Here is an 18555-nt window from a genome sequence, read left to right as displayed (position 1 = left end):
AAAAATTATAAGTAAGTGCTTACATTAAAAAAGTAACCTAAGGATGAAGTTCAGTCAAGGGCCTAGAAAACAAAAATAAGCCAAACCCAGAGAAGCAGGTGGCCAGAAATAATAAAGATCAGGCCAGAAATTAATAGACTGAAATAGTAATACACACTATCAAACAAAAGTTCATTTATTGAAAAGACAAACAAGACAAATCCCTACCTGAAGTAGGAAGAGAGAAGAAACCCAAAATATTAAATAAAGAGATTTAAAAAAATGGGCTTTTATAGCAAATGCCAATGAAATCCAGAGGGAAGATTACAGAAAGACTTTGAAAACTTAAACTGCAAAAGCCTGGAAAAATATAGTTTAAAAAAAAAAAAAAAAAAAGGATCGACTCCCAGACACACTAAGACACACCATTAAATCAAGACAATATAAGCAGTGTAAGTCCATAACAAGCGTCAAATTGAAGCAGTTATAAAGTCTCCCCACAAAGAAAAGTCCCAAAGCAGATGACGCACTGTTGAACTCTACAGAACTCTAGCACTACTATGCATGTCAACTTCTCAGACTAGCCTACACAAAGGAAAAGGAAAAACACTCCCCAACTCATTTGATAAAACTAGCAGTACCCTGACACCAAAAGCCAGAGAAGGACCCAATAAAGAGAGAGAAATGTAAATCAGTCTCCCTGACGAACACAGGTAAACATTAGTTTCCTTTCTGTTCCTGTGATGTTAACACCATGACCAAAAGCAGCTGGGGAAGAAAGGGCTTATTTCATCTTCCGGTTCTCAGGCCACAGAGACCCTGGTGGTGGTGGTGGGGCCACGGGATGGGACAACCCTGCTTCCCTGGCTTGTTTGTACAGCCCAGGTGTACCTGTTGAGGGATGGTCCCACCCATAGTGGGCTGGGCTCTTGGATATTAATCAGCAACCAAGAAACTACCCCCTAGACAAGCCCATTGGCCAATCTGGTAGAGGCAATTCCTCAACGAAAGTTCCCTCTTCACAGGTGTGTCAAGCTGACAACCAAGACAGCCACCACAGTGTGGACATTCTCAGTGAAATTTGTGCAAACCATCTGGTATTTAAAAACACATCAAGGACAACACCCTGACCAATCTGACATCACAGGCATGCATCAAGATTGGTGCAATATACCAGACCAATACATGTTGGACACGTGTATACTTAAAGGCAGCCATCACACAATTGGAGAAACAGCCTTTGACAAAGTTCAAGACTCTTCTGATAAATAAACCAGGACAGAAGGAACATAAATAAGAAAGGGTGTTTACACAAATCTATACCCAACATTGTAAGTAAATATTGAAAAACTGAAAGTACTTCCTTTTGAATCAGGAGCAAGGCAAATGTGCCCGTTCTCATCGCACTTAATATAATGTTGAAAATCTTGGCTAGAGCAATAAAACACGATTTCAAGAAGGGGTGGGGGCTGGGGATGTGAGGTGGGGTAGCAGAGGATGTTTGTCTTGTTACAAGGCAGGCCACCTGAATCTGACTCTGAACCCACACGTTTCTATACTTATGAGGCCCTGAAGCTGCTCCTGGGAAGGTCTTTGGTTTAATTCTGAAATATATGGTTACAATAATTCTACCTGCACTCCAACATTTTGGTAGCTGCCATGATTTAAAAAACAAAAAACTGAAGTTGTGAATTCTACCTGCTTTGTTAGCATATGGATCAATTTCAATTTCAGAAGTTATAGTGGGCCAGGCACAGAGCCATACTGGCGTAGTCCAGCGAGACCAGAGGCTAAGATGGGAGGGTTCTGAGTTTGAACTCAGAACCCAGGGAAATCAGAGAGCAAACAAGAGGACACACACAGATTGAAATCTCCTTATGGAAATTCAACAGAACATCTTTAGTAAGAGGTAATATTAACACAGATTTGGTATATTTTCAGTCAAAAATAATGAAACATGTTGTGATTCTACACATTAAATGGCCCCAAATTAAGAGATTAATAACAGGGAAAATTATTTTTTCACATATAACATATTGACCAATGTAGTGTTTCTAGAAAGCCAAAGTAAAGTAAATGTAAACAATCCAAGTAAATGAAACAACTTCATGAACTATTTCCCATGACAAAAAAGAAGAGATGCTTCACATTAGAGGCATTATAATTCTTGAAGTTTTTTTTATTTAGTGATTTCTGGTAAGGAGATATACCATAGGAAAGTCATTTCACTGGCAGTGAGGTATGTATATACTCTACCAAAATACTCCTTCGTTTTAACTGTTTTTAACTTTATTTACAAATGAAGAAAAGTATCAATGCTTATCCTTGGTTCACCTATATTAGCAACTACATGAAATGACGTGGAATGGGTGCTTGCATACAAACTCTTGTTTGTAAAGGGTGCTAATTTTGGATTAAAGGAACTAAGTTGTTTTTGGAAAGAGTTTAAGAAAGTCATCACAACTTATCATGACCAAGACACCTGGCACCATTATTTTCCATTCCTCACAGCACATTTATTTCAGTAATTCCATTATGTCGGTCCTTAGCATGAGCATAGTGTTACACAATTTTCATACATATAATCACATCCAAAACAAGCTCTAAGATTGAAATTGTAAACATTCTCATCATATGTAGAAATATTTTGTGTATTAATAGTTTTGCTAACTGATCAAATTTGGAAGAGAATATAAATGAGAAAGCCTATCTAAATCATGTAGTGAGCCTGGTTTATTAATTACATTTCTACAATGTTAAATAAAGACAACCCTGTCCTGTAAGCATGTCAAACTGTACGTAAAACGTTACAAAGAAACAAATCTGTTAACAAAAGTATGTCTTGCAATAAAGAACATTAGATTTTTAAAGTCTATTATGATACAAAAATGGAAAGGGTAAATAGCATCTTTGTTGACAAAGTAGGAGGTAGCATGTACGCACCACTTCATTGTCTGAGAAATGCAACGGGGTAAAGATTGCTTCCTTACCACAAATAATTTCCAGGACTATGTACATATTTCTTTTAGAAATACTTGTTTAAACAAATCTCCCTCCGACTTTTTAGTATAAAAAAAAACCGTTCCATGTGATTTTAAAAAAACACTTACACATCTACTAGATAGATAGTACTCTGCCCTATTTGGGTGAACAGTCTCAAACTATGAAGTACATGATATTTAATGCCCTAAGTTGAGTGAATTTAGTTAGCAGTTCCTGGTATTATACAAAACACTAAATACATACCAACAAAATATAATATCTTAGTTTTCTATGTAAGTGTGGGGAAGAAACAGAGTCTTGATTCTGATAACACTGCAGAAAACATAATCTTTCAGTAAGTCTGTCTGTAAATTCATGTGCAACATTTTACAAATGGCTCTCAGATGTAAGACCTTTAATTGAGTAAACTCAGCCAACGAAATTCAGTAAACCTTAAGAACACATTTCCACCCTATATAAAATATAGACTACTTACTGTCTTAAGTATTCAGTTTGCTCTGATGTAATTCACGTTCCCCCATTTTTCCTACTTTAGTATTTATAAATGGATGTAGCTTACAAAAAAAAAAGACAAAGAATTTTAAATTTACATCCAATTAAATTTGCCATTTAAAAGGATTCCTGGTTCTACGAAGCTGCTTCTGCCATTAATAAAGAAAGTGAAGTCTCTGAAATGGAGGCAGGCTTTCTCAGTAGTGACGTGACTTCTACCATGCCGGCTCCAGTCCGCGGGAGATTAGCGTTCACAATGTGTCGTTGTAAGTGCTTAATCCAGTCTTCCTGAACAGACAGTGGTCCCCGAAAGACTAGGCCACAAAACCTGCAGGAGGAGAAGAGGGTAATAGTAGTTCTCTTAATACAACTAATTCTATCTAAAACTAATTCACATAAAGCCCATAATGTAAGAAATAAATCTCATCCTACACTACATAGAGCACTTGTCTAATAAATCAGTGGTTCTCACCCAAGACCACCCTGCATATCAGGTGTTTACAATACAATTCATAACAGTAGCAATATTACAGGTATGAAGTAGCAATGAAAATAATTTTATAGTCGGGAGTCACTACAACATAACGAACTGTTATTGAAGGGCTGCAGAATTAGGAAGTTTGAGAAGCCACTGGTTTAAATAAGTTGAATTAATTTACACCTTTATTAATGGATTTAGTAAATGCCCTTAATTTCGGTAGAGGTTGTAATATTATTTGATTTAAAATTAACTAAACAGGCTTCTTAAAAACAAAAAAATCTATGTGCCTGGATATTTTGCCTGCCTCTACATCTGTGCATTATGTGCATATGTTTGGTATCTTTGGAGGCCAGAAAAGGGTTGCAGGATGCTGAGACTGGAGCTGCAAGCCATCTTATGGGTGCTGGCAACCAAGCCTGGGTTCCCGGAAGAGTAGGCAGTGCTCTTAGCAGCCGAGCCACTTCCCCTGTCTTACTAAATACTTTTATAACATCGAAATTCATTCACAAGAATTATTCCAAAGTATGTATCTCATGAAAGCCCCTTCTCCAATTCAGAAGTACACTGTGTCTGTACATGTATCTGTGGGGGGCATGGAGGGAGGTGTGTTACGGAGGAAAAGAAAATGTGTTGTTAATAAGCAGGAACGTAAAGACTGTAGAAGCAACCCAAACTAAACTGATAAATGTATAAAGCACAATTAATACTCCGCTTCTATACGTTACGGTATAATGCAGGCATCTGACTGACATACAAACCCAGCCTTACTAGTTGCTGAAGCAAACATAAGTATATGAGAAATTAAGATTCTGATAAGATAAGGCTGTCTCTGCAAACTCATTTACAACTTGATTGTTGAGTATGCCACAAAATAAAAATGCCAACTAAAATAGCTACTGTGTCTCAAAGGAAACCTAAAACAGGGGTGATGTCTGGCAACAGAGGCATCTACCTGCATCGGAGAATGTAAACCTCGTCAGCACCATGAGGTAATGTTAGCATTTTCTTCTTGCTTCCAGATCTTGACCTTGATTTCTTTTGCTTACAATCTAAAGCTAAAAAAAAAAAAGGAAGAGAAAGACTTAACATTTCGGATCTATTTAAAGCATACCCTCCTAACAGAGGTCACGTCATCTATATCATATCAGAGAAGTCTGTGTCCAGCCCCTGTTTACACTAACTCACAGTGGCTCACTCCTGTGGCGGCATCTTGTCTGCACATGCGTTCTGTGCCACTGTTTTCCTGTAAAGGTCTCCTCCACTCATGCAGAATGGAGGAACCGTGGCTAAGGAACCAGGAGCTCAGCTGGTCAATAATTACATTAATGGGAATCTTTACTTTTGATCACACATAATTTTAAACATCATAATTCCAGGAAAATATCAACTTTTTAATGTTATTCAATTAAATTTGTATTTGATTACTGCTCTATTAAGTAAATCTAGCAAACTGAGCAATGGAATATCAACAATGTAATACAAAGCTCAATGAAAAGTCAATTTCTGCTGAAATTCAACAGCAAACATAGCTCAGTTTTCACTTTTAAACTTAACCTATGTTACATGTACAATCCTGCAAACGTGAGTTTATTAGAAAAAACTATAAACTGTATTATCTAAGTTCACAACTGGATCCAGTGTTTGATGCCAACTATTCTTTACAGGTTTTCATTTATAGTTTTACATTTTCTCCAGCAGTTTATTTTTTAAATGTGATTTAAAAAAATACTCTTTTGCTGGGCAGTGGTGGTGCACGTCTTTAATCCCAGCATTCAGGAGGCAGAGGCAGGCAGATCTTTGTGAGTTCGAGGCCATCCAGGTCTACAGAGCGAGTTCAGGAAAGGCGCAAAGCTACACAGAGAAACACTGTCTTGAAAAACCAAAACAAACAAACAAAAAAAACCCAAAAAACTCTTAAGGGTAGATGAAATACTTTAGTGCTGGTTTTGGCATTTTTTCCCATTACTTAACCTTGCCCTTTAATCATTTATTTCAAAAGTATGAGTCAATGAAAGAAAAGATTTTTATCGGCTGGACTAGATGGGACACAATGCTCTACAGTCTTTGGACAGAGCTACAACATTCCTTTGGACAACAGGATGATAGTAAGCGCGGGTGCTGCTTGTGAAGGAGCAGGAAGAGAAAGAGCTCGTCTCTAGGGTACAAGTGTAACTGAAGAACCACCCAGAGGCCTTCACTCTTCGAAGGAAGAGAACAGGGTGGGCTGTTCCAAGAGAGCAGGTGTCCATCACAGAACAGAGGTCACGGCTCTCACAGTAGCCGGGCGGCAAGGCAACAGAGTGTACACAGTCAACTGAATCCACAGGAACCCAAGGCTCAGTCACCATTCCCAGCTTTTTGTCACTTGTCTATTGAAAGGTAAAATCTAAGACTCAAAGTTTTTTTTTTGTTATTATTATTTATTAAAACAAGAGACCAATAAGCAAAAAACTATTAGAAGTCCGAAGAATAGCTAATTCAAAGCTAAATAACCCAGTTCTAGAAAATTCTTTTAAGGTTCTCACTGGTATTTCAGTCAAGAGCTTATCACACACAGCAGGGACTCAACAAATGCTTCTGGAGCAGAAATAAGGCAAAACGTAGTAATTTAACCATCGGCATTCAGATGACGTGACTGGAAATCTGTTCTAGCACAATGCAATATGGGTAATACTCCTTTCTAATACCACCGTACCATTTGTTTAAATACACTGCTGCAACCACAGGTGCTGTATTATCTTTGGTAAGTACAACAGAGCAGTCTAACTTAGCGTAGAAACGAGGTTCTTCATACCGAGTGTGAATGAGGCAAACACCATATACTTCTTTTCCATAGCTGCTGCAGTGAGCAATTGAGAATTTAAGTGATTTGCACTCTGGAAACAGAATTCAGAGAACTACTAGCCATCAGTTACTCCCTCCACCTATGAGACACATAATGTCTGCCTCTATGATACAGGACACAGGAAGGTTTAGCATTCAATTACAGTTACAATCGTTCTTTGAAGGGCTTGTGCTACACTATATTAAAAAATCCTTGTAGAATGCAAATAAATTACTGTAGGATACAAACAGAATGCATTTTAATGACCCTTACAAACCACCTTCAGAGTGCTACCGTTAGCAAATGGTCAAGGAGGTCATGGAATGTGTCATAAGCTACCAAACTCAGTTATGCAGACATGCTGTGGGATCTGGAGAATGCAACTGAACAGCCAGCATCTGTAAGATCAGAATAGTTTACTTGAATGAAGAAGAACAGTATTTTCTGAATTTTGATGCTGTGTTCTATGAATGATTAACATCTATAATTGTAAATGAAGCCATCAAAATTTCAGCATTAATATTTGGAGGTGGCATGACATCAGAAAATAAGGCAACCATCATTATGTAGCTGGGAATTTCTGCTAGCTACATTTCCAAGTCAGGTTATAGAAGTTCTTGTATTGAGAAGTTTATTCCTAATGCTAAGATATTTCAAATCTTACATCCCTAATAATAAACCTGAACGTCTAAATGTCTTTTAACATCTTCATTATTTTAAAATGCCTTGGTTCCCAACACATTGTTTAGTAGGTGAAATGAATACACTAAGTAACAAGTTTTTTGTTTCTAATACTAGCATCCACCCCACCCCTGTAATGCAGTCCATACTTTTAGAAAAATCTATAAAAACTGAGTAACATAAAAACATGTGCAAGGAAGACATTCACGTGGCACTTGCTACATCAAAGACAACTAACCTAAAATGTTCTATGCACTGTAAAGGGCAATGTACAAACATGTCTGTCACAGAAGCATCACAGATCAACCATTTTCAGTATTTCAGGTCTAACACTGTGTCTTGGTCCCCCATTTCTGTCTCTACCTACACTGCTGCTGTAATACAGAAGCAGGCCTGGTGATTCAGGCCCTCACATGCCACTCAGAATGCACAAAATGTGGAGGGAACCAGAGTCTTCCAAAAGACTGGTTAGAAATCTTTTTAACTCAAGTTACCTGAGTTCATGGAAAACTTCACCTGCTACTGCAAAATTACTCACAAAAACAATGGACTGAGCAGCAAGGTCATACATAGAGGTTTGGCAATCTAACTTTTAGTAAAACAGCTGTGTTTTACTAAAAAAGGGGAAAACTCAAAAGACCCCACAGTGTTATGCTATGAAACAGTCCAAAGCACTAACCAGGTGACAAGAAGCACAGCATTAGATGACACACACATCCAAAGACAAGCCTGTTTTCTCAACAATCATTTCATTTTATACACAGGGGGAAAAAAAAAGAAGTTACTTTTGGCACTGATATGATTATATAAAATCTTCTGCTCTTTCCATTGTCCCCTCATTGTATACAATAATTGTTTCTAAGAAATTTTCTTTTGTTTTCTTCATTATACAAATGACTTCAGAGGAAGAGGATTTATTTGGTGTTACCTGAAGCTTCTGTGACTAAATTAATATTCACCACTAACATGTTTGATTGCTCTCAATAACTTAAGCGCTACTTCATCTGCTTCTTTAGCTGACTGCTGGTATACATCTATGTTTCTTAGTGTGCTGTCTGCTGCTCTAACAGACAACCAGGACTGGGTGAATGGAAATAACACAAGTGTATAGTTCACAGTCCTGAGGCCTGAGTGTGGAGCCCATTTCTGGTGAGGCCTCCTTGCTCAGCCGTAACACGGCAGGGAGATGGGCATGCGCTCCTGTGCTAGTTAACTAGTCCATCCACTCAGGAGGACAGAGCCCTGCAGCTTCCAGTCACTGCCTCAGACAGACATTCTCATTTCCAAAGAGGAGAAACAAGAAGCTTGTCCTACCTAAGTCCAAAAGCTAGCAAGAAAACATCAAGCCTCACAGCCCTACACGCCTCCTGGACACACTGCAGAGTCCGGGCACTCCTACAGCTCTGCTTGACTCCAGGCAGACTTCGCTCTGTAGTTGTCCCAGGCTCATGGCACATGCCAGTGCTCCCACAGACCCACCCGGAGCCTTAGAGGATTCTAACTGTAGCAGCCCTACCCCTGCCTGGTGTAGGGGTTCTGCGGCAGTTTGGCTCCTGACCCCTATTCCAACTGGGTGCTGCCCCAGGGGTGGGGGAGGACTCACTGTTCAGCCCCCATGGAAGCCATGCTCCTGCAGTTCTTATGTTCTGGGGGTCTTGAAGATTTAATATCACTTAGAAACAGCAAAGGCTTCCCACCTGTATCTTCTGAAGTGGTGGGTCTGTTAGAACACACGGCCACTGTGGCCAACGCTGCCATGGCCCCCAAGTCCTCAGTCTTTAACCATCCTCTGAAACAACAGCATCAAGCTTCTCCATAGCTGACACTCTTTTTAGCAAAGGGTCTCTTGACACACTTCAGATTCTCCCAAACACACTTCCTCGCTCTGTCTGTGCCCAGGCTGTGATTCACAATCTGCTACCATGCTGCACTTAGAATACACTGCAGCTTTAGACGGGGGCTACGGTGGCCACTCAGCTTCCTAATGCTTGCTGTCAGGAAATGTTAGGCACCAGAGAGGCGATTCCTTCTCTGTGTTCCACATGAGTCTGCCCAATTCTTCACAACACTGTAACAAGGATGACCTTTACACTTCAGTTTCCAATACCTTGTTCCTCATTTTTGTCTGAGAGTTCAACAGAACGGCCTTTTCTGTCCATATTTCTACCAATATTCCAGTCACAACACTTAAGGACTCTACAGCTTTCTTCTGACCCCCCACCAGAATCACTCAATGTTCCACACATAGCAACGAAAGCTTTTTGGTAGCACACTCACCTCAGTCTCCCAGCCTCCACCCATCATGTAGCTCCAAAGGGGTTTTCACATTTTCAGGTATTTGTAACAACAGTCCTACTTCTTGGCAACAACTTAACTGTCCAAATAAACACACTGTAATTCTGAAGGTGGAAGTAGCCCCCCCCAACCCCCCCCCCCCCCGCCGCCGCCCCACCCCTGGTGAGGACCTTTGCTTTAGACTGCACCATGGCACCAGAACAAGTGAGCACATTGTGGTTAGTCGGGGGTTGGGGGTCAGAGAGAACTGGACAAGCCATTCTTTCTAGAGAAACCCTGCCCTTCGGAAGCAAACCTCCTCCCTCCGTTAACAGAGGCCTGAATGACGACAGTACAACCTTGATGACCTGCTTAGGCCATCTTAAAGACCTCTGAAAGTTCCACCTCTTAATACGGTTACAATAGTAATTCAATTTCAGCCAAGTTTTAGAGAGGACTCTTCACACCATATAGCCCTGGGCTGCACTGAAGCACAGTGGCCACAGAACATCGACACCAAACAGAAGCATGTTATGTTCTATGTGGTTAGCGTGTTCAAATTGGGAAAGCTAGCAACTACAGGTTTGTTTGGAAAAAACAGCAGGAACTGAATGATCACAAGCAGGTAAAGGACTGTCCTAACACCATTAAAAAGCTGGTAAAGAAGGTGGCTGTGGCAGCTGTGAGGGGAAAGGATGCATATCCCAAGGGACACTCAAGTGTGAGTCTGAGGAACTCATTCTAATGGCCGCTGCAGTCCTCCGAGGTTCATGAGACTCCAGCACAGAAAAGACTCAAATAGGCATTTCACCTTTCTCAGTTTCAACAGAAAAAGAACCAGTTTGGGGGGTATTTTTTTTTTAAATAATTTTCTAACAAAGGCTACTACATATTCATTTTGCATGACTGTACAGATGTACTCAGTGTTGTGTCCTGAGCACCTGGTGCCACAAAGGTACAGTGGGTATGAAATAGTAATGGACCCCAAATCAAGATAAACAATCAGGGAGGGCAAACGTACCTAGAAATACTTCAGTATTTCACCAGGAAGAGGATGATATGCAAACAATTTGGAAAGTAGCCTTTTATTTATACTTGAAGTCTATGTAGAAGAAAAAAAAAAAGCACAATTTGTAGATGCCCCCACTGTTTCAATATATAAATATATCCAGATATAGGAAGAATAACTAGACACAAATGGTAACAGGACAGCAAATATTATTTCTTTGTGTTAACAAGGAAAAAAAAGTGAAAATTGTCTTTCAAGGTGAATTGGGCTCCATGCTGTTTTATTCAGCAAAGCAAGTGTTTGCCAAGAGGAGCAATTACTTCTCTTAGACTAAGACACACATAAAACACAGACCATTAAAATATAAAATACACAATAATGAATCTGTGAGTCACCTTTAAAAAAAAATTACTTAAGCATTTTAATCAAACTCCTGCCCTCTATAGGCTGACATCATCTGAGACATCATCTTAGGAATAATTAAAGACTAATTAAACAAATGTACAGCAAGATAGTCACATTCAACTTCAATAAGACAAATAAATCTAAATGTCACAACTTTATGGTCTCAATGAATTTGATTTGGCTTTTAATCATTTTTAAGACTTTACATATTCCAACAAAGTTCAAAACTAAAAGCAGATATGGTGCTCATCGGGTTATTTTCTTTTGGGAGCATCTCCTTCCTAAGGCGCTCTGTGTGTGTGTGTGTGTGTGTGTGTCTGTGTGTGTGTGTCTGTGTGCTACATACACACATATGATACTGGATAGCAAGAATTAACATTATTCCTCAAGCCCTACATAAAACAAAGAAATAGTAAACTCTACTTCTGCACCTCTGAATAAGCGAGGAATGAAATCTCCAACAAGCCATCTTCTTGGTCTAACCTCACAAGAGGCAGTTCGAGTACATCTGCATTATACCTGTTTTAGGGTTTCTGTCGATGTGATACAACACCATGACCAAAAGCAACTTAGGAAGGAAAGGCTTTGATTTAATCTTGCACCTCTCCGGTCATCACTGAAGGAATCTGGGCAGAAGCCACAGGAGCACTGTTCATTGGCCTCCTCCTCCTAGGTTCTTTGGCCTGCTTTCTCATACCACCCACGACCATGGGCCCAAAGGTAGCACTGCCCACGATGGGCTACGTCCCTCCTCCATCAATCATTAATCAAACAAATTCCCGGGTGTGGGGGGGGGGCAATCTAGTGAGGGCATCATCTTGCATCAGGCTTGTATCAGGCTGACAAAAAGTAACCAGGATAAAGTCAACTCTAGCAAAACACCCACATTTAGTTCTGGCTAACAACGTATTTTGTAACTGGACCATAATCCAAATCATTAACAATACTCAAGAAATCAGGTTAGATGAGAAATTACAGCGAACTCACAGAACACAACTGAAGTTATCTTGGACACATTAAAAATTATTAACCTAAAAAGCAAATCCTAGAAAATTAACAAGTAATAAAACTAGTAGGAATACTAGCAAAACCGACAAGATTGAAACCAGGCAGGGGTGGGAGGTACACAATCGAATAGAGTTAAACTTTGTAACCAATGACAAGCCAAAACAGGCATAATAAAACAAAGTATTTGGTCTGCAGTGGTGTTAGCTGGACAGCTAGGTGAGGAGGAATTGCTGGATAAGGAGAAGTCACCAAGGGCAGCACCCCAGAGGTTATTTATAGATGCCCTGCCCTCAAGCCACCTGTCTCTTGCCTCTTGCTCTACCAACTCTGCCAGCTCTGTTACTTGACTTCCACCACACTAGCCTCCACCTCTGCCCCACTTCACAGTCCGAGTGTTATGACTGTAGTATGTTACTCCTACAGTGAATTTCTCCTCCTCCAAACCAAACCTTTTATTTAAAATGTAGTTTCCAAAGTACCACATAAATCCTTTAAAAAAGGAATTAAAAGGGATTTGGAACCCAGGCTTTAATCCTAGCACTCAGGAGGCAGAGGCAGGCAGATCTCAGTTACAGCTGCCTGGTCTACAAAGTGTGTCCCAGGAGAGTAAGAGCTACATAACAGAGGCCGTCTCAAAACACACAGAGAAAAGGGTTCTGCTTCATTACAAAGTCAGTTCCAGCATTAATTAGCTCCCTATGTCGTCTACTTGACGTATCTCAACCATCTAATTTAATTCCCCACCTCTTGCCTCCCAGTATGTTTAATAAACTTTTCTGATTTCTCCACATTACTCCCTCTTTTGCCAAGTCTGGTTCCTTTCCGCTCCAAACCCTAACTTTCCTTTTCAACCAGTTATCTCTGAGGCTCAAATCAAATGACACATGCTGGGATGGGGTGGAGTTCCTTTTTGGTACTACATGATTTTAGCATGCAAAAACCACGGGATTCGAAGTCCAGCACCTAACGAGCCAATGACAACGCCCAAACCCCACACACTCTCTGTAAGAGCCTCGCTGGTCCCGGGCTCTGCTTCCAGTGCTCTACAACTGCACAGGGTTTCACACAGCTCGTCCAGGGTGCTTGTTCATCCGCTGTAACATCACAGTTACGCTTGTATGTGTTTCTGCTGTAAGTAAAACCCAATCTGTCTCTGTAGTACTTAGCACATGGCTTGGACCACAGCAGGAGTTGAAGGAATGCTTGTGTAATCAGCCAATCTTCTTGCGTGTGGTGGGCAAAAAGCCTACACCTTCTCTTGTATACCAAAACAGTTACTCAATCCCTTTATATGTTAGTCTAAATGGGTACAAGGTTACATTTACACATCTGTTTCACAAGGCAAAAATAATGTCCACAATGCTTATGGGAAAAAGTCAAGTTCGGCACTAAAGAACCAATCTTAGAAAATCTCAACCAGAACGCCTCACTTTCTCGCCAAGTTTGAATATTACACATTACTGCCACATAAGCACAGATACACAGTCTCGTTCCTTATACCTGGTAGTACTGAGAGAAGCCACAGCTAAGAAAATATGGACACTGTCTCACAGACAGCTTTTAAAATACAAGGTAGAACACATCATGCATTCTTTTGTGTGTATGTGAGTACATATGTCTTGTTCATTTCAAAGCCAGTCCAGTTGAGAGAATTATCAAGGTATCTGGCTTTGAGTTAAAGTTGCTTTGAATAGTTTTAAGATCAATATTCTGCTTATACTTTATGGGACCGAATCACAAGCCTTCACACTGTAGTAACAGAGACACTATGAGGGTACAAATGCATCACTTGACATATAATGGGAAGCTTGTACAATGTCACAGTAGAAGGCACCCCTATAGCATTTTCATAGCCCAGAAAGACTTTTCTAATGCTCTATGAACCCACTCAGCACCTGGCTGAGTTCATCAGTACTTGTAGGGGTATTCTATCAGTAAAGCTGAAAACAGGCAAAATACCCATTAGTAAGACCTAACCTACAATTACACTTTAAAAATGGATGATTTGAAAAATAAACTTTTTTTTTAAAAGCATAATGTACTAGTGGTACTGACGAATGGACTAACATTTAAAACCTTTTTCTCATTTCTCATTATGGTGGGCTGGTCACTTTAGATAACTACTATGTATTACTTCTAAGTGTTGTGAAAATGTGCTCTTCAGATAAGACAAATAAGATCATTCTCCAGATAAGACAAATAAGATCATTCTCCAATGCACTTTTGGAATAAGAAATGTTCCCCTATAAATATTTAAATAAGTAACTAGAAATTTCCACTTTACTTGAAATTCCAAAGGTCATTATCTACCTTTTAAAAAATAGTTGAAAAAAAAAAATTCTGTTGCTGCCACAGAAGTATTAAGATACTACTATCGTTGGTTCTAGTCCGAACCACTGCCTAAACAGACAGGAGCTTAAAGCAGGGTATGCAACATGTGGGCAGTGGCTTTTCAATGGGGAGTAAGCCAACTTACTGGGTCATAATAAAGCATTAATTTTTAATGAGAAAAAATAAAACAGAAATACTAGAGTGTTACCAGATAAATAAATGAACAGGGGTAGTATGTAGGTAATTTATATGTGGGAGTCAAGATGTTAAAATGAAGAACCATCACATTCCAAGTATTTGAATAGTCAGCAAAGTGATACTTTAGGAAGTAGTTTTCAGTTTAAGGCTAGCTGGAAACTCTGAAATTTCACCGGATTGCACAGAAGATACCAGGAGCCAAGGCTTCTAAAAAACCACAGGTTATCACACTCAGTCTTGGGAATGTGTAAGCTGTGTGTTTGTGTTGTGTGCACATGTATGTGCACCTGCCTGTTCATGCACCGTGGAGGCCTGTGGCTGACACTGGGATGTTTTTCTAAAGTGTTCCTTCATTTCGTTTACTTGCCTGCAACAGTCTCTAACTGAACCTGAGGTCTACAGTGCCAACGGGACAGGATGGCAGTGTTTCTCTACTTTCCACACCCAGCTCATTTACACGGATGCCCAGATCCAATCTCTGGTCCTTGCCTATTTCAGAAAGTGCTTTAACCACTAAGCCACCTTCCCAGCCACTACTTAAGCTTTTTCTTCAAAACTAGACCATATAAATAAAAACAAAAACTGAACAAGGAGCATACATACTTGAATCTTCATTCCTACTATTTTCTCTTTGTCACTGTTCTAATTTTGTGATGTACTTGTATGAAGTTATGGTTTATAAATGACTATCGGTCTGTCTATCTATCCATCCATCTCTTACAAAGCTAAGCTTCTCATTCATAGGACCCCTTATGATAATCAAGAACCCCCTAGGCCTGTGATACAAGTATTGGGAAAGGAATAAGCATATGGCACTTAGAGATATTAACTAGATTCTCTATCTGGGAAACAAAAACATTAATAAAGCTGAATAAAAACTTAGTTGGGATGAAAAAACAGGAAAGGGGAGTGTGTGTGTTGTGTTGTGTGTGTGTGTGTATGTATGTGTGTATGTGTTTCTGTGAGCGCGCGTGTGTGTGTGTGTGTGTGTGTGTGTGTGTGTGTGTGTGTGCCTCATAGATCAGAAAAACTTTACATTGAGACAAACTGCTTCAGAACGCTGAAGGAAGGGAAGTGGGTATTAATCAGTTATGGAAAGCATCACCATGGACTTTCTTCACACTTGTGTTTTTCCTTCTTTATACCTAGAAATGCCAAGTAACTACTTGATTGTCTAGCATTTCTGACATGTTGGTTAGTATTTAACTGCAATATTCTCTTTTCCCTTGATGGCCTAGACTATCTAGTTCATTTTATATTCTTTTTCTCTCTAATAGTAAAGGGTTTGGGGTTTGTTGTTGTTTTGATGAAAGGTAAATACCAGTGCCTTAAACTACTGTGTTTTCAAAAGTTTTCATATGAAAGTATTTAATGGATCAACAGCCAAGTGGAGAAACCCTTCACCCATTAAATATCAGAACAAGTTACTAAGTACTCAGTGAAACATCTTCATAAGTCCTCCAAAAATCTAAAGTAGGCCTAATCAATATATTGGGTCCTTGTTTCTAATTAGACTCATTTATTTGGCCTTCACCAAAATGTTCCCCACTTTAAACCCACTTTCATTTTAGAATCACCGAACAGAAATCCAAGAAAAAGACTTCTTCCATATAGTAGAGAACAGTGACCAAGAGAAAAGCCAAGGCCAGACGGTCTTGGTTAGAACTCCAGCTCGCTCTGCAGTAACTTTCCAAGTGTGGACAAATGACCAAGCCCTTCTACAGTGGGAAGAGAAGCCTAGACTCACACTTCACGAGGCTGCTGCCGGCCCCGGTCCAGTGACGAGGACAGTGACTGCACCTGAGCAGCGCCTGTCTTTCACCTCCTCCCGTCTTTAATGTCTATGACTGCACGTGACCCAAGGACAGGTCTATGACAATTAAACTTCGCAGTCAGAGCTCTGAATCAGTCTGTTTTTCTCCTTTTCATGGCAACAGTGAAGCAGCAGCAGCAGACAACCAGCACAGACCATGCACCTCCTGAGCGGCACAGACACAGGGGTGGAAGCCGTGGAACGCAAGGAGAAAGCAGCACAAGAGACATGAAAAGATCAGAAGAGGACGTTAACAGGGAAAAGATCTGTGCAGTTCTACTGAGAAAAAAGGGTGTGCTTTAGGACTTAGAGACAGAGACTTGCCAAAGCAGGCAGCTTCAAGAGTACAAGGCAAGGAGCAAAGCACTTTGCAAGGTGGAAGAAGCATGTTATGAGTAAGCTGATAAATGCTCACAAACAGATTATCTGCAAAGCTGGACTAACCAACCCAAAATAACACAGAACTGTGCATGTTAACATTGTCATGTACATCTAGGTTCATTAATCCTAAATGTAGGTTAGGGGCATTAAGAGAAAAATCTATGCAACTGTCAAAAAGGTCCATTATTAAGACTTTCCCCATTGAAGATTCAATCTACAGACTAATGAATTATTCTATATATTTGAAATTTCACTGATTTCCTTTTCTAATAAAGCACCTTATTCCAAAGTAGCACTACTATAGTCTTTTTCATGGTTTTTATCATTAGAATCTACTAAAAGAAAAATAAATTTGGAAATCAAATATAGTATAATTTTTAAAAGAATGGAATTAATATAGACTCAAAAGTTTCCCCCAAATCAAATCAGTATGAGCCAGGTGAAAAATAATCATTTATTAAAATTCTATCTAACAGTTTACAAGTTGCTGAACTTTAATGTGTACTCAATTGTTGCTTATCAAAAAGAGCTACAGATATCATCTAACTTATTGGCACCAGTCTGGTGAGGAGAAATAAAAAGAGTCCTGTATCAAACAGACTTGTTGTGACATCCGTTCAAACATACCTGTACCAGGCACAAGTCCAGCACTCTTCCTTGCGTGCCCAAGCGCGTAAGTGGTTGGACAGGCTAACGGCCCTTGTAAACGTCATAGTGCAATGCACACATGCTCTAAGCTTCACAGGCATACCTATCATCCAAAGAAAACTATAATCCAGTTCTCACTTCAAAAGGGGAAATTTCTTAGCTTAATGTGTGAAGAAAAGTACCACAAAAGATGGTCTTTGAACCGTTCGTTGAGTTGGCTTAGTGTGAATTAAGGAAGGAGTTAACTGCTAGCAGTGGCGGTTAGTACTCAGAGCTGGCCCCTGCTCCTTGGAAAGGTGGAAGGCGGCCTGCCGGCCCAGGCCCTCCCACTGCTACTCTTGCAGATTTCTGTTATGCAGACCACTTCTTAAGCCTATGATGATGCAACTTTGTGATTTGCACAGCACAGGTCTGCTGGGAAGGCTCAAACCTTACAACACACCAATAAAGAATTAAAAAGTCTAGTTGACAAAGTGGCAATGAAAGTGTTTTACCCACCAAACCGTAAAAGGCCCGATGAAGGCTGGGAGAAGAGGTGGTAAAACACACCACTGAACAGCTGTTAGACACAACATGTTATTCAGGGCATTTTATGTTTATTACTCTGAATGCGCAATCAATAATGCAAGTTAATGATTTGAAGTTTTTTTGCTAAAATCTTGGTGCTAAATAAATGATCAACAAGCCAATACTACCACGGGAAAGAAAACATGGTGAAAAATAAAAAATCCATATAAACTTTTCAGACAACCGTCACTCCCCCAAAACATTTCAATAGGTGTCATCAACACTATTATATGGTCACAATACTGTCTCATGGCTAACACACTAATGTGCTCTCTGAACTTCATCCTTCTTTAAAGGAGAACACTACTAACTTGGAAAGATCCTCTCTATAGAAGAAAGCACCCTACTATCCTACATCAGAGAAAGCATTTTTTTCTACTGACATTCCCCTAAATCAAAATTACAGTACAAATATTTGAGATATTTAGTGCTTGCCAAGAAGCACATCAAAATGGCAGTAA

The 18555-nt window shown here is 39.8% G+C and overlaps 1 protein-coding gene across 8 annotated transcripts in view; it reads right to left on the bottom strand.

Moving 5' to 3' along the window:
• Window positions 1-1843: 1843 nt before the first annotated feature.
• Znf644 (zinc finger protein 644) overlaps window positions 1844-18555 on the bottom strand; it is a 70184-nt gene continuing 53472 nt past the window's right edge. For all 8 annotated transcript variants that reach the window (XM_036200684.1, XM_036200683.1, XM_036200688.1 and 5 more), the window contains 2 exons: window positions 4908-5010; window positions 1844-3802 (listed from right to left, as the gene is read on the bottom strand). In XM_036200684.1, coding sequence (XP_036056577.1) covers window positions 3610-3802; window positions 4908-5010 — 296 coding nt within the window. In that variant the 3' untranslated portion in view covers window positions 1844-3609. The remainder of the gene's footprint in view (window positions 3803-4907; window positions 5011-18555) is intronic.

Source organism: Onychomys torridus, chromosome 10, assembly GCF_903995425.1.
Source record: "Onychomys torridus chromosome 10, mOncTor1.1, whole genome shotgun sequence".
NCBI lineage: Eukaryota > Metazoa > Chordata > Mammalia > Rodentia > Cricetidae > Onychomys > Onychomys torridus.
The sequence above is the reverse complement of the archived record's forward strand: the minus strand, read 5'-3'. Positions and strand labels throughout refer to the sequence as shown.